The sequence below is a fragment of the Arvicanthis niloticus genome, chromosome 22 (assembly GCF_011762505.2).
Source record: "Arvicanthis niloticus isolate mArvNil1 chromosome 22, mArvNil1.pat.X, whole genome shotgun sequence".
NCBI classification, from domain to species: domain Eukaryota; kingdom Metazoa; phylum Chordata; class Mammalia; order Rodentia; family Muridae; genus Arvicanthis; species Arvicanthis niloticus.
Genome location: NC_133429.1, coordinates 25,526,289 through 25,550,047, shown reverse-complemented (window position 1 = coordinate 25,550,047; position 23,759 = coordinate 25,526,289). Strand labels below are relative to the sequence as shown.

General features: G+C 34.7%; 1 protein-coding gene across 2 annotated transcripts in view; it reads right to left on the bottom strand.

The window, feature by feature from the left end:
* Positions 1 to 13,248: 13,248 nt before the first annotated feature.
* The window catches only part of Rassf9 (Ras association domain family member 9), a 35,749-nt gene continuing 25,238 nt past the window's right edge, over positions 13,249 to 23,759 (bottom strand). The window contains exons 2-3 of one of the 2 annotated variants that reach the window (XR_013106346.1): positions 15,947 to 17,613; positions 13,250 to 13,860 (exon numbers count right to left, since the gene is read on the bottom strand). Coding sequence is in view for 1 of the 2 variants with exons in the window: in XM_076920101.1 (XP_076776216.1) it covers positions 16,353 to 17,613 (1,261 nt within the window). In the remaining variant the exon portion in view is untranslated. Of the gene's footprint in view, positions 17,614 to 23,759 lie in introns of both variants that reach the window. The other variant, XM_076920101.1, reaches the window with a different exon arrangement.

Genomic DNA, 23,759 nt, shown 5'->3' with positions numbered 1-23,759 from the left:
TATATCCTTTTCCCCATATTCATAATATAGCCCTTTCATTATGTGTAGAACTTATTGAAATATGTCTCAAAAGCTGTGCTAAGATTTCAAATGACTTTCTACTGTGTCCTCAGAGCCATCAGATATTCTAAAATTTCTCTCTCTCTCCTCTCTTTCTCTCTATACCTTTCTGTCTCTCTGTCTCTCTCTGACTCTATCTCTGTCTCTCTCTCTCTCTCTCTCTCTCTCTCACTCACACACAGAGAGAGAGAGAGAAAGAGAGAGAGAGAGAGAGAGAGAGAGAGAGAGAGAGAAAGAGAGAGAACGCATTTCCAACGTTTTCACAAAACTGTATCATATGGTTTTGCATTACCTAAAGGCATTTGAGACACTTTGAATATGATCTTGTCTTCTAATTTTCAGTGGATTCTAGTTTGGTTTTCCTATTTAATTTTATTTTCCAAGAATAAAACTTCTTTTGTCAAATCAAATTGTGTCTCTACAACTTGGATCTTGTTGTTTTTACTTGCCTGCCGCACCAACCTTTTCCTTTTGTGTGAACGCTGAACCTTCTCTGTACTCTACCCTCCTTTCTTCAGCTTAAAAGGTTCACAGGGCTGCCATCCTGTAAAAGATTAAATTCCTTCATCTGTCTGCGTTCTTTCTCAGATTCCAGACAACTTCTTTTTTAAAGACTGTTTCACATGGACAAATTCCCTTTTCAGTTTCATTCCCTTAATCAGTTGTAACACGATCTTAACCACATTCTTGAAAGTAATTCTTCAGTCAGCAGGTAACTTACCTATCAGCCTACCTGAAACTTCCTTTCAGTTTACATCCTAATTGTGTCTGAACAGTTGGCCCATTGAGGGTCTTTTCTATGTGAGGTCTATTCTTTGTTGGCCTTTCACATCTTGGAGTGTCTACTTTTTCTTCCCATATGGGGCCTATTTTCTTCACAATGCTGACTTCACATTGTCCTGGAAGGATTTTTTTTTTCTTTTCTTGCTAAGCCAAGTGATGATCTCATCCATACCTATAACTGAAAACCTAATCTTCTCTGGCCATTTCTGCTCACTGAAAAGATTTCTAAATTATACATTAGGTCTACTCCGGAATCCATTTGTTTAAGTAAAGCTGAGATTTTCTTCTTGTTGTTTTAAGGCAAAATCTCACAAAATAGCCAACAGTGGCTTGGAACTCCCGATCTGCCTCTGCTTTCAGATTGCTGAGATAACAGGCCCATAGGATGAAGCATTCCTTTAATCTTTCTAAAGGCACTAGATTGAACCGGTAAAGTTTAGAGTCACTGCCCTATAGATTTTCTTAATTACAGCAATTGATTTTTAATTTAGAGAGCATCCAAAAATCAGCAAATCAAAACATTTTTTCTTACATTCTTCACTTTCAGTCCAAATCATTTTAAAATTTAAATCCATTCTTGTCTTTTCTCCCTGTTTTCTTTTGGGAAGCATTATTGAGCGTCCTAGCTATGTTTTCTTCTCTAAGTTAGGGGCATCTACACTCAAACATCTCATTTCTTCCTGTCTAGCTTTTGCAACATCATCTAAGCTTCTTAGATCTTTTGCTCATGCATTCATTTTCATATTACTTCATACTCATCTTTTCCCCCTCTAAGTATAACTTTCCAAGTCCCTCCAGAGCCAACATAAATCTTTGATGTGAGGTGCTTAGTTTAATAATTAGTGTTATCAAGGGTAATGCACTTCTTTGGCCTCAGTTTGTTTTCATCTGCAAAGTAGAGGTGATGCTATCTTTTTATCTCAAATGTGTAAATTAAACTTGGAATAAGATAAATGACTGCAGACTACTGAACCAAACATTATAAAACTCTCCTCTAATTAATGTTCCTTTGCATATATACCAACTCTCTTAAATTTTCTCTCTGATTTCTTTTCATCATTATAGGTGCACATTTTGCCTCTTGAATAAGTTCTGAGAGAAGGTACTCCTATTTGAATCATGTTTCCTTTGCATCCATCATGGTACATACTCTGTTGTAGGAACTGTCATATGCTATTTAAATTATCTTTCTGAGTATTTGAACTCACTTTATTGAAGGATGAACAAAATCTTTCAAGTAAAAATTATGAACAGTTTTCCTGAAGATACTGAATTATGGCTGAAGAAAACTTTTGATAATTAAAATGAAAGAGCAAGACTTGATATGAATCAATCATTAGAATACTTGCCTATAGTGTACAAAGTTCAATGCCATCTCAAGCATTGCATATACTGATCCTGGAAGTACATGCCTTCAGTATAATCCTCTGGAGTAAAGTAAGTTCAGGTTCATCCTTGACTGGATAACAAATTCTAGGCCAGCTTGGGCTATGTGAGACCCTGTCTCAAAAATAAGTAAAGAACAGTAAACTCTTTGCCTGGGCTTGGTTGTCAGAGGTGAAATACTGGCTTACAATACTTGAGGCCTAGGTTCAAACACAGTCAAAGAGGGAAAGGAGTTACAAGACCCACTTCTGTAATCTAAATCTGTATATAGTTTAAAGACAGATACTAGTGTTACTATGGAGAAAACAAATACTTCTCTGTTCACAATGTCTACCTTCTACAACATCCCAAGATGCTCAGGATGTGGAGAAAGAGCCCCTCTTGAGGCACTGTTTCTCCTGACTGAGGATGCCTGGTTGAGCACAGGCCTCGAACCCCGGACCCTAATCGGACAGCAAGTATTTGGCTCTGCTCCTGGGCCCTGGTTCCTTTCATTTAGCTTCAGCCCTCCACAGTCCCTCCCACACCTCTGATGTACTTTTATTTTAACTATGTTTCTTATGCATCTTGGTTGACTGAGATCATGCACACAATCATTTTAATGTATAGCCTCATATGATTAGACATATGAAGTGACACTACACGACTAGAGATGGAAATATGGCTCAGTGAAGAACCTGTGCCTAGCAGAAGGCATTGCTTGGAGTCCCAACACTCCATAAAATGAACACCAGTAATAAAGTGGGATCATCTCAGTATGTACTGTAAATATTTATACACATGTTTCTTCCTGGACATAAAGGATTCAATTTATTCTTATCATTCCACCCCCAGTGTTTAAATTTGTTATAGCATCATTAAAGTCAGAGTTCAGATGTGATGTATTGTAGACATACACATATACTACACTACTACTGGAGAAAAGACTTTTTCCCAAACTTCTTTGGACGGTAGAATCACAGGGAAGTGGACAGAATAAACATTTTCTAGTCCAACATACCCAGTTCCATTTAGCAAGGCACCATTTACTACGTATTTTCACAGGACACCATTGCATGCATCTTATGGCGGAGACTTCATTACTGGTTCACATAGAGTCAAACTACTATAAATAAACTAAGCATCATGTTTTCCTTTATTTTAATATAGGAAATTATGTGTTAAGCTTGAATGAGAAGTGAACCAGTACAGCCTTCAGTCTAACTGAATTTAAATAATTTGCCAAAATGTATTTATTAAGTGTGGTCTTAAATTACACATTATGAAGTTGGTAGCATACAGCTGCATAGCGCAAAGCATCTCATATTGTTGGAAAAAAAAAAACAGAAAAAACAGAGGATATTAATCCAGCAATATGGCTGTGCTGGCAAGGGATCATATCTAAAGATCTTATAGGTGTGGTCCAGCTCAGATACAAATATCCCTTTAATCCCAGGAAATAGAGGCAAGGCAATCTCTGAGTTCAAGGCCACCCCGATACAGAGCAAATTTCAGATAAAGAAAGGCTTACATTCAGGTAAGGTGGTGTGTGCCTTTCATTGCAGCACTCTAGAGACAGAGGCATGCATATATCTGAGTTCTAGTGTGTCAGCTGAGTTCTAATCAGTGAGTTCGGTGCAGTTCAGCATTAAGGAGCTGCGATTCAGTGAGGTTGAGTGCAGACAGTCAACTTGAGTTCAGTTCAGTTCAGTCAGGTGAAACAGTTGAGTTCATTGAGTCAGTACACCGGAGTTGAATTTGGGCAGTTCAGTGCAAGTCACCAGAGGCATTGAAGCCAGAGACTAAGAAGGAGCCAGAAGAAGAGAATAGATTGCTAGAGTTAGCTTGAGGTCAAGCAGAGCAAAAACATCAGAAGCTGAGAGAAGCCAGTTTGATTCAGTGTTTGAACCCAAATAGCCGAGTCTAAACCAGGCAGTAAGAATTTAGAAAGAGCTAGAAATGGTGAGATTATTCAGTAGTAAGCTCCATTAATGACAATTACTTCAGGCAAATAAGAGATTACTTTTCCACAGAAAATTGTAATTTGTTTCTAGAATCTTAAAAAGTTTGTATGTGAAATTGATTATAAAGTCCTTTGAGATTTGAACTATTCTTGATCAATATGACAGGGGAGTTACTGTTCAGATGAAGAAACAGAATATATATATATATATATATATATATATATATATATATATATATATATATCCCTGTGCTCTACTGTCTGTTGAAAGCCTGAGTTATATGAATTAATGATTGGCTATTTTATTCTGTGAGGTGAGTGCTAGCTATATTCATACACAACAGGATGTCCTAATATACAAGTAAGAGCAGTGGGTTAAATAAGCAGTGGATGTCCATAGCCAGTATGTGACTGACACCAAACTTTCTATTTGTCACATATTTCTCCTGGTATCATTTAATATGTGTGCAGTTAAGTAGCCACAACTCCCTTACCTTACTTGTCTGGCAATGAGATACCTGATATTCAGGATTATCCAAGTTCACCTTCCTCACCCATCCCTAAAGTTGTAGACATTAACATTCAGACTAAAAACAGAGATGCCTTTATTGTAATTATAGTTCAGCAACTCTTAATTATTTCTGATGATGAGTTACTGGAATAGCTTGAAAAAACAAATTTGTTCAGAGATATGTCACCTTGTATGAACTATTTCATACCCTCCCTTGGGAATGGTGGAAAAGATAGAATAAAAGTAACAAACAGAGTGGTTCCACACAGTGACTCATACAACCAGAGGCAGCTTCCTTGAAGGCCTCTGAAATGAAGGTCCTGTATCACTACCCTCTAGAACATGAAGGAACTGGTAAACGTAAGAGCCACTGGCTACAAATATTTGTTGATCCAGTGAATGAGAGGTAATTTATTTAAAGTGTCTCTAGAAGTGAAATATTTTATTTTATTCTTTTCATGATGCCTGGTATCAATAAAGCAATAAAGAGTGATAGTGAGGAATCTTCATGAAGAAGCCACACATTTAAATTAGAGACATTTCTGTCAAGAGCTTGAATGTTATGAAAAGGAAAGAGTGAAGTATTTTAAACGCTGTGTGGGAAATAATGCTTTTGTAAGTTTGCTCATATGTGTCATGTTCAGAAACCATTCCTTTCATAATTCTTTAGACTTAACTAATGATTTTTCTGTGGTAGATATGCATATGGATGGAGTTTTTTAGTTAGAAGGCACATGCATCTTAATGGTACAGCTGGTTTTCAAGTGAGTGACCTCATTTGAGCCTAATAACTATTTATTAAATACTTTTTTAGTTATTTGCATCTTTCTAGTAGAATACAGAAATGTAAAGTTATGCAAGATACTGTACATACGCATTTATTTTCTTTCTGTGGATAGTAGTATGGATTACAGAGGATATGATCAAATTTAAATTTTTCAGGGCTATGTGACTTCATACACATTCTACTTTATTTGTACTTCATGGAAGGCTTAGACCACAACTAGTCTATAATAATAACCATAAGGGGTTAGGTTTAGGGTTAGAGTTAGTGTAAGTATTTATAATGCAGTTTGATACAATGTCCAATAATTTTGTTAGCAAAATTATTGTAGTAATTTGCTTCTAGAAACTGTAATCTCCTTAACTGTTGGCCAGATTTATAATCCCATGCTTGATTTCTCTTCAGTGGATCAGGCCAAAATTCCATTCAAAAAGGAGTTGTTAGTTAAACCCATAATCATCTTGCACCAGTGTTAATATCTGGCCAAGCATGCTATGTTGTAATTCACTGGGTCCACAACTATTTAGGACCATCAATGACATTTCCTTTCAGCAACGTACATAGCACTTTATGACAGTATGATTACTAGATACATTAACATAAAATAGTGTAATGGATCTACTTTCCTAAAAATGACATGGAGAAAAAGAAAAATGGACACTTTATTGGGATACAGATTTTTACATTTCAATAACAATCCCTGTTTGTATTTCCACATAGTAAATTATGCGGGAATCTTTGTTCATAATCACTTGAGTATTGTTGGAGTACACAGATTCTTTAATTTTTCTGAGATTCAACAGCTAAGGGAGAATGGTAAAAGAGGGTATATTTTGAAAAATTCATGAATTTCAAAGATTAATGAATGATTCCTATGAACATTAAACGTAGATTGAGGGCGGCAAGGAGAATCTGATGAGCTAAGGTTAGATGACTCACATCTGATTAAAAGTGATAGAAAAGTTCACTGCTAATTCAATCAAAATGATGGTAAAAGGAGAGCAAAGTGTAAAGCACACACTTGTTGACAACTTCATTCTGATTGGGATAACTCTAACTGACTCTTTTTTTTTCTCCCTTGACTTGTATATTCTTGTGTGAACCATCAAGAAAAATCCCGTGGCATTATGTTTAAGAACTCATTACTCAGCATTGAGAGAGCACATACTCTTCAAGCCTCATTTAATTTGTATCTTCAAGGAATGATGAATACTAGGCTGAGTCTCTAATTATGAACTTCGGATAGTAGGATGAAGCATAACACAGTGACCACCCATGAGCCTAGCTAATGGTTGTGTTAAGTGCAGTAAGGTGGAGACAGACTCACAAAACCAGTTTCAGCTGTGCTACTATGGTAACAATGGAGGCCTGTAAAAAAAAAAAAATGTCACATGTGTCTATTTCAAATGACACTTCACAGAAACAAGGCTTTGAGTATGTAACTCATACCACATATCCTAGTCCTAATACAATGTGTGATAAACTGATTTCATATTTATTTTTATATGCATAAGAAAGTCGATGTGCTTGTGGGTGAAGCTGTGTAGATAATTTTATCATTTTGTAACATTTTTAGCTATTATAAGTTACAATCTCCTACAGAAAACTGTGCAGTGTTCTTCCTACTGTTGTTAAATGTGGCATAAGTATGCATCTATGCATAGAAAAATGTATCTGAATTTAATTGTAAATACATTTCCATGCAGAATAGAATTTTGTAACAAGCAACTGAGATTTGAGCAGTATGCACTTGGTTTATAATCAGCCCCAAGCTGCAAATTGCTAAAAGCTATCCAGTTACACAAATTTTGTGCTATAAGTAATAGGAGTTTTCTGTATGTTACCGCCTTTCTCTGTATACACTTAACGACTCACATAGCTGGAGAGAAATAAGATTCTCAACATTTTCTTATCCAGGGTATTGTCATTTAGTCTCAGAATCTCTAAGAATATCTGCTGAATCTATCTACATATTTTGATTTTAACCCAGAGTGTGGTATTTTCTTTTGAGTGGTATTTTTTCTACTTTCCCTCCCAAGTGCTGAGTGCCAAAATAATCTTTGGTAACTGGAACAATAAGATAAAGGTCAGACCTGTTTTCTTTAAAACTCTACCATACTGAAAATGTCAGCACTTATGTACCAAAGTGTAATCACACAAATTACTCCATCTCCAGCCCAGCTGAAATACCATTAGAGTCGGTGATGGAATGTCTATAACTCTGAGGATACTCTGAAAATTTTCAATACAAAACTCTAACAAAGTTAGCCTTACCATATATTAGATCCAAATCAATTTCTAAGTAGAATTTTGAGTTTCATTTTCTTTCTTATTTATTTATTTATTTATTTATTTATTTAGGTTAGAATCCAGGTCTGACTTTATATTCAGGCTGACCTTGAATTGAGTATAACTGGTCTGGACCTCCAAGTCTTCCTGCTTCAGTCCTCCAAACACTGACATTTCTGTACAGCTGTTCTCCAACCTCACTTATTTCTCGCTTTGCTTACCTTTTCCTTCCATCATATCCACCACTTATATGACAGCAGGAATTCCTCCAAAACCATAGTCTGTTCTATTATTCCTGCCTTGAACTGAACACCGTCTCAGGAGTAGACATATTAAGTTTCTGTTTCCTGTCCACTTTTGGCTTAGGACTTTAGAGACTTTGTTTTTCCTAGTTAATGAGTTCTCAGTTACCCTGGTGATGCTGGCTTGCCACATTCCTTCATGGCAGCTCGGTGAAGCCTTTAGTTACCAGCTCTGCCAAATCAACAAACCACACTATTAATACTTTGGCTTTAGAACAATTTGGACAATGTTTCAACCACAAAAAGTTAAAGTTCCAATCCAGACCCCCACATTCAATTTCTCCAAGGTGAAATTTAGGAATCAATGCTTTGACCAGGAACTCTTTGTCAATGTGTTGTAGAAACAGCTTTGAGAATGATCTCAGATAGACTGGGGATTCTGGGTGACCTAGAAATTTAATCACAGGGCCCTGTCCTCCATAGTCTGCCCTATTTTTGATCTATAAATTGCAGTTATAATTAATGGTAGCTCTTTCCAAAGTCACACTGCTATTCCTCATGAAATTTAGTATTTATGCATTTATTGCATTTTGGAAGATAACCGAATTTATTATGAGTAGATTATAGAAAGGAATTGTGTAGTTCTGTTAATCTTCAAATTTCTTCTACTAAAGAAAATGTAATTTTTTTTGTGAAAGATCTATACTATACTCACAATACTGGGAAAAATTAGAAATCCCATGCCCTATATCAGCGTCGTAAAGGAGAAAGACTCACGACAAGTTCACATATGTAAAAGGTGATGTTCATAAAACTCTCAAATGGTCTTTCAATTCTGAAAGTTATAAAGCTCTCTTGCTTTCATATACAAAGTAAAACAAATGTTACTCAAAATTGAAAAATAATTTGAAAAAAGATTAGAATGAATATTCTTTTACTTGTTTATATATGCATATAAGTACCATTTCTCATGTGTCATAAAAAATAATAAAAAGATGTTCATTTTCCATCATGGCAAACTACATTTCATCCATGGGTAGAAATAGGTTTAACTATTATTTCACTGAAAATAATTATTAGAATGCATCTTATGTTCTGGGAACTCTGTTAGCCCTTAAATTATGCATCACTTTTAATGACATAGTGGCCAATATCAACTACTAATATTGATTGACATTAGAGAGAAAAAAATAAAAAAAGGGATTTATGTCATCACCTTTATTTCCAGAATGTGTATTTAAGTTAAGGAAACATGAATTATTTTCATGTCCATATATTGTTTAGATATCATGGTCATAACTTGTCAATTGTGGTTAATTATAAAGGTCTTTTCTGACTAATCTAGAAATAAATGAGAATCAGGGTAGAAATAGTAGGAGAGACACTGTTTGAGTATCATCTCTTTTAGTTAGAAGTCTACCTCATATTCATTTTGTTGGCTCTACAAAAGTAGAATACTGGAATGAGAAATGTGTATTAAAGTACTTAATATTTGTTGTTCCTCAACCAAATCCATGCGGCTCCCATAACGTGTGTAACCAAATTCAGCACTTCAGTGTTTTCTTTCCCATTTTCATATTCTTTTACGGGTTAGGACCTGACTTTTGGAAGTCAAGGTTATTAAGTGTTCAGGTTCAAGTGCTCCTGGCAGTTGAGTTGTCATTATTCATCCACCTCTACCTGGTTTTCTGTTTGTGAAAGTCTCAAAGGGTATATCAAAGAGTCAGAAATATGTCTCACATAGGAAACAATCTCAATTAGGTTACCTACAAAGGTTCTTTATTTGTAAGTGGATTTCTGGAGAAAATGTAAGTGTATTGAGTCTCAAATACATCACTACAACATGAAAACAGCAATATCTACACATTTCCATTTTTATATAGATTTGCACCTGGGCATACATCATTTAAGTTTTGTAACATATTTAGACTATACTGAAATTCACTTATTTCCAGATATACTTCAGTCTTTCATGGTCTTATAACCATTAGGGACTGTAATTAACAAAATCCTCAAACTCCTTTAACTCTTTCTTTATATTGGAGAGCAATGCTTAAAGCAAGCATGAATATTTACATGTATCTTAAAAAAACTTTGTAATTATTTTTTTTGTTGTTTGTTCACATATATGAAAATTGACTGAAATCTGTAGATGTATGAGGGTTGTTGAATGGCACCACTATTTCCAGATTACTTTATCTTACTGAGTTGAACCAACTCCTATAAACAAAACTAGGAATTTAATCATTACAGAATGCCATAAAATTCACTTTATTCTTCAGTAATACAGATGTACACTGTAGATGTGAGAAAGGCATACTCTGATAATGTTCTGGATATGAGAATTGAATATAGAGCCATCCTAGTGTAGCTGGAATATTTAGTTCTCTTAATCTCTTTCTCTTTGATGTTATCTTTGAACATTACACGAATTCCTAAGTGGTTACTTTTCCGAGCAATGTTTTCTTATCTCAAAAATATTTAGTATTGTAATTTGTAGTACATATTATAAACATAGTTTAGTCACAGCAAGAAACCTATATAAAGAAGACCACAATAGATTTAACATATGGGCCATAATTTGGTTTACACACAACCAATAATAGATGCCACTCTACTGTAGAGGGACAAAGTTCTGTGCCAAATATTATGAAATAATTTTTAATCATCTAAACAAAATCAATTATCTCCATATTTTAAACAATAAAAAAAATCAGAACGTCTAGATTGCTCCAAAGTTTCAAAGTAAAATATAAATACATACTTAAAAGTAGAAAGTATATATATATTTTTAAATTAGTTCATCATACAATATGACAACTTGTAGTTATTTGAATGAAAACGTGGTGCATAGGGCCAGATATTGGTCGTGCCATTTAAGTAGGATTAGGATGTATGGCCGGAGGAAGTGCGTCACTGGTGGTAGGCCTTGAGGTTTCACATCTCAGCACCACAGCCTTTCCAGTATTCTATCTCTGATTCTTGCTTGCCATTAGTGAGCTGAGCTCTCCGATGTTTCTGTCACCATGCCTTCCACAATTTCCTGCCATAACTGACTCTTACTGTAACTGTAAGCTCAAATAAACCTTTCCTTCTGTAAGGAATTTTATCATAACAATAGAAAAGTACCTAATGAGCAGACCTTTAAATAAAAACAAAAAGCATATTATCAAATATTAACCCATAAAATCAACTATATAATTTTAATTTGTTTAATTTTTTTTGCATTTCAAATGTACAAATAAAAAATAATATTGTCTGTGAAGAACATATTTTCAATTCAGATTATAAAAGACTAATTTTCATATATGTGAATTATTGATGTTTTTAAAATTAAAAATATATTAGACACCATTTGAGCCAATATTTCTATATCTTGCTTCACAGAAATCTTTAGAAAAATGTTATAATAACATAGTGAATCACTGGACACCATGCAAATGCTCATCAGTAGAGGACAATTTAGACTAATCCTGGAATTGATGAGTTGGTAGGATACCTTAACATTCATAGACAGGAAGAAATATCTTCATATAAAAATTGTGGGACCCTTTTGAGAGTAGTCACTTTCCTGAGTGAGGATAATGTATGTATGAAGGCAAATTAACAGATTATCTATCTATTCTGGACGTGTTATGTATGTTATAAATGTTTGAGTATGTAACTATATATATATATATATATATATATATATATATATATATATACACATATATATATATATATAATGTTACTTATAAATTTATAAATTATAATTATTACCTTAAATGTCAGAACAAACTCATTTGGACAGCTGGTTCACAGCAATAAAAGTGAGATTTTATACTGCCCATTTCCTGAACAAATTGCAATTTATATAATCTATTTTACAAAAAAGTAAATATGCAATTATATTATATACCTATGAAGGGTAGTATCTCATTAGCCTCTTATAAAAGCATCTTCTATGTCTGATTTAGAAAAAAAACAACAACGTATAAAATGCTTGTTGGAATTATGGAGCTAAACACTGGGATTTTCAAATACCAGTCTGTTAATAATAGCATTAAAATTTTCAGTTCTTAATTTCAACAGTTATTAAAACCATGAAATCAGCCGGAATTTAAAATAAAAAGATTCTCTCTGTTCTTTATCTATTGTGACATAGGCAAAAAAAGTAGTTATAAACTTATTCCTAGGTGCTTGGCTAGAAAGTATATACTATCTTTTAATAAAATTTTTATGATATTATAGAATGAGGTAGCAAGTATTCTAATGACTTTAGTGATGAACTGTTTAAATAGTCAAAAATAAATTATTTGAGGAGAGCAGCAGCAAAATAAATCCGAGTAGAGAAACCCAGTAAGGTATTGAACAGTCTTACATGAAATACATTCACTTTAAATGAAAGAAGTCATGCATAAATCAGCATACAAGTTAGGGCAAACTTCTATAACAAATTGGAACAAGTATATGTGAGGCCTGTTAAAAAAGCTTTTTTAGATACTATTTGCTACACATTTGTTTTGTCAAGAAATACTAACCAATCTTAAAGTAAATTGTATGAGTTAGCTTAGCAATTATATAATTCTAAATGACATGTGACTTGTTATAAATAGAACTACTTAAATGAAGAAAATACCAGATAGGATACAATAATCTTTTTATTTTTCTGGATCAGTTATAACTTGAAGAAATGATACTTTATATTTATCACATAAAAATTATCAAACAAGTAAGGCAGCATAAAAAGAAATAGTTCAATGCTATTTTATAAACTACCTCAGGGTTAATATGTTTTGTTCTGTCACTAGAAAAATATGTTTTAATTACAACAATAACTATACTCTGAAAATTTATAAAATGCAGCCACAGATTTATATTTTTCCATATACAGTGGAAGTTTAAATAAATACAAAAATAAAAATTTAATGGGTTAGAAAAGCTTCAATGTTCTAATAAAACATTATATCTTTGCAATTAATAAGAAAAATGATGCAGATATTTAATTTAGGTTGATATTTAATTTAGGTGGATATTTAATTTAAAAGAGCTTGTGTATCTACCACTACAAACTCAATATTACAAAATCTTTTTCTTACATATGCACAATGCTTAGATATTATAATGTTGCCATTAAATCAAAAGACAAAAGTTTTTAAGTCAGAAACTATGTTAACTAAAAAAAAATGCTTTTCTGACATGAACTTTATGCAATATATATATATATATATATATATATATATATATATATATATATATATGAATGAAATCATATATATATGATTGATACTGAAATACCACATAGTGCCCTTAATAATATACACTTTTTCATGTTAATTAAAAATGATATTGTATTGATAAAATTCTTAGCAATGTAAAGATCTAGTGTTCACTTCCTAAATTTACAAGTAGAATTCCTGCTAATATTTTTAAGCCTGATAATTTTCATGATTATCTAAAAATTGCACAACTAAATATAATACAAAAGTTTCACAAAAATATGTTACAACCCTTTACAGTTTAACAGTTCAATTTACAAGCAGAACAAGAGGCTAAGAAGTTGGTAATAACCAGCCGAGTTAGAAAGGCAGATTAAAAACAGTAAGATAAAACTCAACTGAGTGGAGTTAGAGGAATATTAAATACAGGAAGCATTCTATATAAGAGAAGCACAAGAGAAGTACATCTAGGATATTTGTAAGTTCAGAGATAAAAGATTAGAACTGCCAGATGGAGCACAGTTGTCTGAAAGAAAAGAGCACTCTTCAGCATACCGAATGTAGTTACTGGGCATGTTGATGCAGGTCTTTAATACCTGTAATCAGGAGGCAGAGTTCTGAAGGCAGAAGGGTTGCAGGACAGCCAGGGGAAACCCTGTCTTCTAAAACAAAACAACAAAAAGAAAGAAAGTAAGTAGCATTTCAGCATATAGAGGCAGAAGGATGCACAAACACCAGGCATACTCTGAGAAACTAGTCCTGGGGAAAGAAATAAACATCATTAGCCATAGCTGGCTTCTTCTAGCTACATATGGCCATTTCATGATTAATCTGCCAGACTACTTAAGGGCTTGTAATTCACTAAGTTTCTAAGGATAATTAAGGCATTAAACATTCAAGTCCTGCATTTATAAGCTTAACCATGTATTTAAGAATAAATAGAGTAATATCCATGAGATCACTCATTTCTATGTGTATAAGTATACTCATATTTAACTATATTACAGACTCACCATGAAAACTAATTGCCATGTGTTTTAATGTAATGAGCAAGGGTACAGATACATTTTAATAATTAAGGAAAAACATAAACTCTACAATGAGTTTTTAAAAACTGCATTCTTACAGAAGTTTTAAAACGCTTTAAAGGAAAATGCAGAATTGCACCTTAGTTAGCATAATTTTAAGTGATTGTGTGAAAGCAAAAGTTAACTCAAAGTTCCCAAAGTGAAACTCTATGTCTAATTCTTACCACAATTCTTTATGAAGTTAGAAAAGGTGGTCAAGTTGTATAGGGAGATACACAAAACTTCTTTTCTTACTAAATGTATAATCCAAAGAGATAGCTTTCCTTTTAGAAAATCAAAGTAACAGATGGCTTATCATTTATGATAATCTTATGAAATTAATCTCTTTCAATAACAAATTTGCCAACAATTTGGCATGTGCTTTAGTGATCTAATGGGCTGTTGTTATATGGGAGAGCTTTTCTTTTTTAGCAAAGGTCTATTCCATCCTTCCTTTAGAAAATGTAATTTATGATCTCAGTATTTCCATGGAATGGAAATTCTTATTGTGTGGCCTGAAAATATTTTTATTTCACGAAATGGTAATGTGGGTACTTTTCAGATGTGACACTCAAAAAAATACAAGTGTCTTCCCAAAGATATATGAAGAAGGTAATTAGGGAAGGAAGAAATGACATCTGGAAAGAGCAGTTAAAGACACTGAATCCAAAATAAGGCTGGCAAAAATCTTAAAGCCTCCAAGCTTTAAAAGGGTGAACAGTTAAAAGTTGTAAAATTTGTATCAAAAAGAAATGTCCTAGGAATAATAGCTAATGTCTACATACTGTGAATACATCAAACAACATTTCTACTTCTTGTATCCTGACATGTGTGAAATCTGCCAACTAAAGAAAATTAGAGGTACAACAATATCCAGCTAACAACAACATGATAAAGTGAATGTTTTGGGTTGTGATGTCATCCTGGTCTTACTTCGAGGAAGGGAGAAAGAGAAGGCAAATAGAAGGAGAAAGTAAGCTAGCAAGAAGACAGGAGAGAGAGGACATGTCTAACAAAGTCAAACAAAAACTCTGTAATTGTCAGTGAAGACAGAATCCAAACAATCCACTCAGTTTCTTGAATTACCCTTAATGTACTTGGGGGAGCCTAAAAGTACTCACTTATTTAAGCACCCGGAATTTCTCTGACAGATGGGTTATGGCGTATGAGAATAAAAATTCATTTCTGCTTTTCATGCTCCCAGATAAGAGAACACTGATATATCCATACAAATGGCCATACATTCCAGTTCAGTATGTATCCAGTCAAGGCACGAGTAAAACTTTGACTGAGTTCTCCGTTAGCCTACACTGTGACTCCCCAAATAAAATGAACTTGCATCCAGCATTGGCTTGATCAGAGGGTCTAATGAGCAGAAGAAGCTTGTGCGTAACTCATGATCATGTTAGAATTGCTCAGAAAAAAAAAAAAAAAAAAGCTGATTGTGTATATCACTTGGCCTTGCCTCATCTGCACCCAAAGTAATCCACTGTCAAGAATTATACATGTCCCAACAGCTTCCTGTCCCTAAAATTAAACAGCAGTCAGGAAAAGACTCACACAGTACATTTTGCAGTCTATTAAAAAAAAAAAAAAAAAAAAAAAAAAAAAAAAAAACTCAACAAGATTTGAATTAATCCATATATGACACACGAGTATACCTGCACTTTTACAGACTTACACATTCTAATGGTAAAAATGTCAAAAGTGAGAAACATGTTGATTTTTACTTCATGCTTGCAGTATGAATAGTTTGATGAACAACTTTGAGAACCATTTTTTAAGTTCTTCTCATTCATGTCTCATAGAAGCTGTGCGGGAATCATCAATCAGTTCTCATTATATTACCTCTGTGTTATATAACCATAAGCTTATTTACTGCATTCCTAATACACAGTCCTTCATGTGGACCTATAACAAAGTCAAGTTGGAAATACTATATGAAAGCAAGCAGTGGTGGCCATTAGTTTTTATTAACTACAGAATACTTTAGCATGGTTTGCACTTTCACAGAGCTATATACACAGTAGAGTTCCTCGTTAAACCACACGAAACATCATTAAAGTTCAGAAAAAAAGCCATGGCAGTTAGGTTGCCAGCAGTAGCACATCTCCCAGTGTTGTTTCTGAGTCCTGACTGTGGTTGGAACTGATGCCAGTGTCTGAATCGGTGTCGTTTGTATATGTGTTAAACACCCTTTGAGTTAATGGAAGGATCTCCCCGTTGCTGCTGGGAGCCTCAGCTTCCTTTCCTCTGTTTTCTTTTCCCTGACATCCGTCCTTGTTGCTAATGTGAAGTGAACTGAACTCCTTGGCTAGGAGTTCGTACTCCCTTGCTTTCATCTGAAGCAGTGAGTCACTGTATTTAATCTCTCTCTGGATGCCACTCAAGTGAGAGTGGATTTTCAAACCAGCTTTCATACTTTTCTCCAAATCGCACTTAACGCTTTCCAAATCCGAGTTTTCCAGCTCACAGGCAGCTGCCCCCTCTGTGTCTTCGCTTCCATCAATGCTCATGCCCTTCACCTCTCTCTCAATCTCAGCAGAGAGCTTATCGATGAGCACTCTGTAGTATTGCAGCTGTTCCTCCAGCTGTGCTATCCCCTCACCATCGTTCAGGTCCTCTGGAGCTTGATTATCTTCAGATTGAATGTCTAGCTTCTGCTCTTCTTCACTGAACCTGGGCATTAAATAGGCCTCCTGAACGTAATTGGCTCCATCATTCCCTACCCGGTCCAAGTGGATCTTAGCTTCACATTTTTCAATTTCCATGTCTAACTCTTTCATTCTTTGCACTTGCTGGTGAATCGTGTGGTCCTGAGAAATAATCAGATGAACTAAACACTCCATATTGTCTCGATCATGAGAACCTGTGTCCTGCCTAATTTTAGCCAGTTTCCGGAAGGTTTTCCTGACGATTCGTTTTTGTTTATCTGGTGGTAAAGTTTTCATGTAGTTCGCTGGGCTGAGTTCCCAAGGTTTTTCATTATTTTGCACTAGTTTGGTTTCAGCTGTCCGCCACAGTGGAACTGGGAGAAAGGCGTCTGTTTTAACCAGAACAAACTGCATGTTGGGCTGTTCATCTCCCCAAGCCTTCCACAACTTCAGGATCCTCGTCAGGGGAGGAAGGGCCCGCTCTGAGCCCCTCCACTTTTCTACGATGCAGTAGTCACTGGCCTTGCCCAACAGAAATCGCTTTTCTCCAAATGTAGCTTCATGTTCCTCCAGCAGCGCCTGGATGACATCGATGGAGGTGGTGCGTTTAGTTAATCCGCAGACAATCTTCTCATCCTGGCAAACCCAAACCACAATTTCCTTCTCTTCAGGATCCATGTCTTTAGTTGGAGATCTAAAAGGAAAACAAAAAGCATTTCTGTCATCGCCCGTGTAAACTCAGAAAGATGGTTTAGCTTTAATGCCACTTCTTGCCTCTACCTCTACATTCACTCTTAGGTTGTGCCTACAGAAGAATAGGAAGATATGCTTTAAGATATGAAGGCAAAATCTTTGGCTTTCTATTCAATTTCCTCTTGTAGCTCGTTGTGGAAGGGAGAAATTGTCACTAAAAACAATTAAAATGCTTTTCATTTAACATTTCAAGGTTAGTCTAGACATTTTTGCAGAACTGATGCCCTTACAGTAATTACAAGGTGCAAAGAAGATATAGGATGAGGTCTTCTCCTACTTGCTGAAGTCTTAAAACTAAAGGGAAAATGTGAAAATATAGGGTGGAATGATCAGCTTAGGTATTACAGTTATCGAGTCGAGAATAGTTGACTCTAAAATTCTATAGTCAAAGCGGCCATTCTTTCACTTGAAGACGTGCTTTTGCTACATTGACTCTGCCAACCATGCCTGATATTACTGCAGAAACAGCAATAAACAAAGGGGATGATTACACGGGAATCCGTAACAGAAATACTGTCAGTCTTAACATCAAAATGCTCAACAGCCTGCTCAAGGGACAAAGGATCTATCCACAGTTTACGAGGGTTCATTCTGGCTCTTGGGAAAACCAAATACTTGGAAGGAATTCCTTAGTAGGGAGGGGGGCCATATGGAGTAAGGAGCACGGTAGACAGGAAGTAGAAAGACAGCTTATACCATTGTAAACAAGAAACAAAACTGACTGCTAAGAGGCAGAAGGACATGCCTTAAATGATCAACTTTCTTTACCAGGGTCACCTCTCACTAATCTATGAACTTTGTTTGGAAATGATAAAAGAATGATACTTTACAGGACTATTGTTTTAGACACAAAGAGATTAGAAGGTGATTCAATTTGAAATATACATAAAGATAGATTTGACATATTTTCTCAATTTTTGGGGGGCTATTGGGGGAATGATTTGTTTTTTGTTACTATCTAACAAACTCCTGGAATAGGACTAGGACTACTTTTTAAAGGGAAAACAAGGTTTACTGTGGCTCACAGTTCTAAATCACAAGATCTAGTGATTTCACTTCATAAAGACTTCTTGTTGATAAAAACCCCAGGGTAGCACAGAACATCCTATGGCAGGAGATGTTGAGGCCTAAGCTGGCCCACTCTCGGGCGGCCAAAAATGTCGCAGCCCAAGCAAAATGTTGAGGCTTGGGCTGCCCCTCGTTTGGCGGCCACTGTGTCCCAGCCCAAGCTGCCGCTCAGGTGCTCTGGTCCGTGGGTCGGGGTTCCGCAAGAGAGAGAGTGAGGACCGACTGGAAGAATGGAGACCAGACAGAATGTGATTCAATCCCGTTTATTTGTCAGTCTCTCTTCCTAGTCCAAGTCACAAGTCTTGAGTTCCTAGTTCCTAGTTCTTAGTGCCTCCAAGTTCCAAGTTACTTCTTCCAAGTTCTCTCCCAAGTGCCTGCTTCTCTGTCTCTGTCTGATTCTCTGATCTCTGTCTGATTCTCTCTCTCCTGTCTGCCTCTCGCCTTTTATATGTCTCACTTCTAAACCGTGCCCTTACGTCTTGTCTCTAAATCTGATCTCTAAGTCACACCTTTAAGTCACACACCTTTAATCTCACACACCTTTAATCTCACACACCTTTAATCTCACACATCCAAGGTATCTAAACCAAGATTATCAGAGTGTGCTCAGCTGTTGTAGGCTATTGTAATCCAAGTCTCATGTCAGGGTATATGGCTCAAGATGGCTTCAAAGCTGATAGCTGCTTTCTGCTAAAAGTCGGCCCCCAACAAAGAGACAGAAAAGGCACGTGCTTATTTAAAGTCACTCCCTATACTTGTCAATCCCAAATGACTTCATCCCAATCACATTTCTGAACACCATAGTCATAGAAAGTGTCCATCCCTTTACTATTGTAAATATATGGTGGGAATAAATCGCTTTATAAATTCAATGTAAACTAAAATACAAAAATGTATTTATCCAGAGGTGTATAAAAAGAGTTTTCTTGAGTAAAAATAAGCAAGGGCTCTTGACAACTGCTAATAGTCTCTTTGGAGAACTGTTAAAACTATATTTCCATTGTGAGTGTAAATCACATGGACTGTGTCTTTCACAATACCATTCTCCAGAATGTGAGCAAACAAACGACATGATTTATACTCTGGCATGATTTATGATGCCATGAAATGTATGAGTAGAAAGAGATTTGCTGTGCAAGTTAAGGCAAATTCACTCATCACTTTACTTAATAACCCCAAAGCATATACCCAAAGAAGAAATTACCAATGATTGTCATCATTTCATTTAACACTTAGAATGTACAGCAATAATGGTTTAATAGCAAAACTCATTAATGTTATTATATGGATTTTCTTTCTTATGGAATATCCATCTCACTTTGGCTATTGACTTAAGAGATGAAGAAGAAAAATATCTATATCTATATCATATCCATATCTATATCTATCTATCTATCTATCTATCTATCTATCTATCTATATATCATAAAAGACCACCAAAGGTACTTCCTGGCAGAGGACTTAGTAAAATGAAATATTCAACTGTAGAATAGAGATTTTTGAGATCAGGTAAAATCTTTTATTTTTATTTATTTATTTTTAAGGCATGTCTGCTCTGTCTACATCTGCATGGCAGAAGAGAGCATCATATCCCTTTATAGATGATTTTGCGTCAGTATGTGCTTGCTGGGAATTGAACGTAGGACTTTTAGAAGAGCTGCCAGTGTCCTTAACCACTAAGGCATCTCACCAGCCCATGATCAACTAAAATCTACACTGGATTTTGATAAATCTCTTAGAAAATCTTTTTACTTAGTAAATTGTATTGAATAGTATATTTTAAAAAGAAATGTGGCATTTTGAGTATGTTTATAGTTCATTGGATAAGTTACCTGCCACATTAAAAATGGGTTAGAATTTACAACAACAGACATATCACTGGTAGAGAAATGATACGTAATAATTTCTACAATAAAACAAGTATGTTCTCAAAAAAAAAACAATTGACCATTTACTGTCTGTGTTATGACTCTATAGTATAAATTAGCTTTGAATGAGTCTATATCTTCATGTGTATTAGCTGTGTACATATAATACACAAAATTACTGCACTTTTTTTTTTTTTTTTTTAATTTTGAAGTTAGATGTTATTTACTTTGGCTTTAATGATTTTAAAAGCAGTAACTCATCTGGCCTTTGTGTCTTATTGCAACTTATTTCCATGTGATTTTCATGGGAATTATAAACTTCAGTCTTTGATTTAACTATCAACATTAACTGACAGTACAAATACCTATAATATTTAAATAAAAGTGTTTTAAAGTGTTTCTTTTAAGTGTTTGGAGTATTAGAAAAGTCTATTCAATATACACACTATCGAGCCAGCGAGATGGCTCACATGAAAAGAGCTTTAGAGCAAGCCTGTTAACCTGAGTTTAATGATCTCTAAGATCCACAGGGTGGAAGTGCAGAACTGACTCTTACAAATTGTTCTCTAACCCCCACATGCCTATAGCTGCATGTGCCCCTACCACATTCACACACCATATACACCTACATACACACTAAAATATATATAATAATCATAAATTTAAAATGTATAACATTGAAAATCATAACTCTTAAATATTAAGCATTTGAAATATTCCATATATTCCTCTCATACCTGCTGTGTATTAACTAATTTGATTGTCACAACTCTATAGGGACAACGTTACATATAGATTCTCAGGCATGGGAATCTTACAGAACTATAAGTTTGATGTTTTATACACATGAGATAAGTAAAAAAAAAAAAAACAGGCTACTTTTATTAAACTTTAGGATGAAAACGCAACCTTCTGAGAATATACTCAGTATCCACTGTGTAACACTCAGTTCAGTTCACATAGAAGAACATCTCTCAATTGCAGCCATGGTGAAAGTATACAGTAATGTGTCACTTAAAGAGCTAATTATGTGTCTAAGCTAATACAGTAGTGATCACTTTCTTGCTCCCTTGGGCAGTTATATTAGCTGACAACAGACGTACATTAAAACCAACAACAATAGAAACGAACAAAATCCTGAGCCATTTCCTGTTCTCTTTTCTGGTTGGAAACCATTAGCTCTGGAGTCTAGCGATGGTTGCCAGTTGATCTATGAGTTCTTCAGCCCTGTACTACAGATGTGAATTACACTGGAAGCAGAGAGCAGAGAATCCTTTTTATGAAGATCATAATGATGTCTATGCCCATCTCTAACAGTTCCAGAACTCCTACACCAATAGAGGTGTTTCCTACCTTGAAAGGATCAAATTATTATACACTGAGTTTTTCCTACCTAAAAAGGCTGCTAATTTTTTAGCTCTTATAATCAAGCTGCAATAATGTTCATTATGGATGATGAGGGAAAAATATTTATTTCATATTGTATATAAAACAATTGTAGATTTTTATTATAATCTCACAAATTTATGGGCTCCAAGGCTTTGTTTATATGTGCTTTCAAACATCAAAACAATGCTTATGTATTTTCTAGAGTTGACTATTATTAAGTATTTGGGGGAATTTTTACAGCCATTATCCAAACAAAATAATTTTTAAAAGTTATGCTATCTAACTGAACACAGTTAAATGTGATGATCACTCAGGACTAAATTTAGGCAGAAAATCTTTCACAACTTGTATCTGTTTTGTCATATTTAAAGGCTATTTTATGGCTGTCTTAGGATTTTGAAAACTAGTTAATTTATGATACTGATCTGACTGATTTTCTATTCACTCACTTAACAAATATTTCAAATCACTTTATCTATGGGAACTGTATGTGATCCTAAGAGAGGAATGGTTATAAGACTGTCTCTGGTACACTATCGAAACCAGGTGTCAGGTTAGAAATAAAATATTAATTAGTGACAGTTCTGCTACTAAGCTTCTTAGTTTAATATATATATATATTCAAATGCTGCACTGCAGTAAAGTAATGATCCTTAGTTTGTCATGAAATTAAAACAAATTAAAATTAAAACAGTAAAAATTGGCATCCATAAACATTAAACCAAATTTAAAAATTTTAAAATTCTTTTAAAAATAACTGTATCATTTGATCGTGGCAAAACTTAGTCATCTGATATGTGTAAATATTTTAACCCTAAAACTTTAGAAAGAAGGCCTTGCTTCTTAATCTTTAGCTTATGCAGGAGTTCTGAACTAGGATATCAATATTTGGAAATGTGCTATCAACTGAAAGCCATACTATCTTCAAACATATCCATAACAAAAGGTTGAATATACAAACTTAGCATGATAACTTGGGTTTTGATGCAATATAATAAATACTGATTACGTAGTGAATGTAATTGTAGTAGTTGATATTCATGACTAATATAGCAAGGCACTGTTAACCTGAAAATAAAAATGTCTAGAATGCAGTTTGTTTTGGTTTTGCTTTTTGCTGTGTTTTGCGAGAGTATACATCAGATTCTCTATTGCTGTGTTTAAATGCCTGAGAACACAACTTAAGAAGGCAAGAATTTATTTTGGCTCATGGTTTAAGAAACTGCAAGTCAGGTGGCTCCAACATATCTTGAAACTTGAGTTAATATACCATGGTGGAGGGGCCTCAGGGGAGCAAAGATGCCCATCTCATGGTGGCCAAGAAGCAGACTGCAATAGGACCAGGTGTTAACATCAAGCTCATGCTCCAAATGGCCATTGACTGCATCTCACTATATCCCTAGCATCATGGCTATAAACTCACAAATTAGTGCAATCTGTGGTTGAAGGTAAACCCCTCATGATGCAATGAATATTTAATCATTGGAGCTAGGAGTACATTTTGTAAGGCACTTTGTATACACACTGATAGACTATAGGCACATTGAAACTGATTGTACTGTTTATTTTTAATATATAACATATCCTAGTCTAATAATTTACTACTAGTTGGTGTTTGCATCCCAATGGCTTAGCATTATTTAGAAAAGGACTCACTCTCAATACAATTATATGATTCAATTTTATGTTTGGTGCCCAGCATTCAATACTCTTGTTCATTTCTCCTTAATCAATTAGTTAAATTTCTTCCTTACTGTTGGAA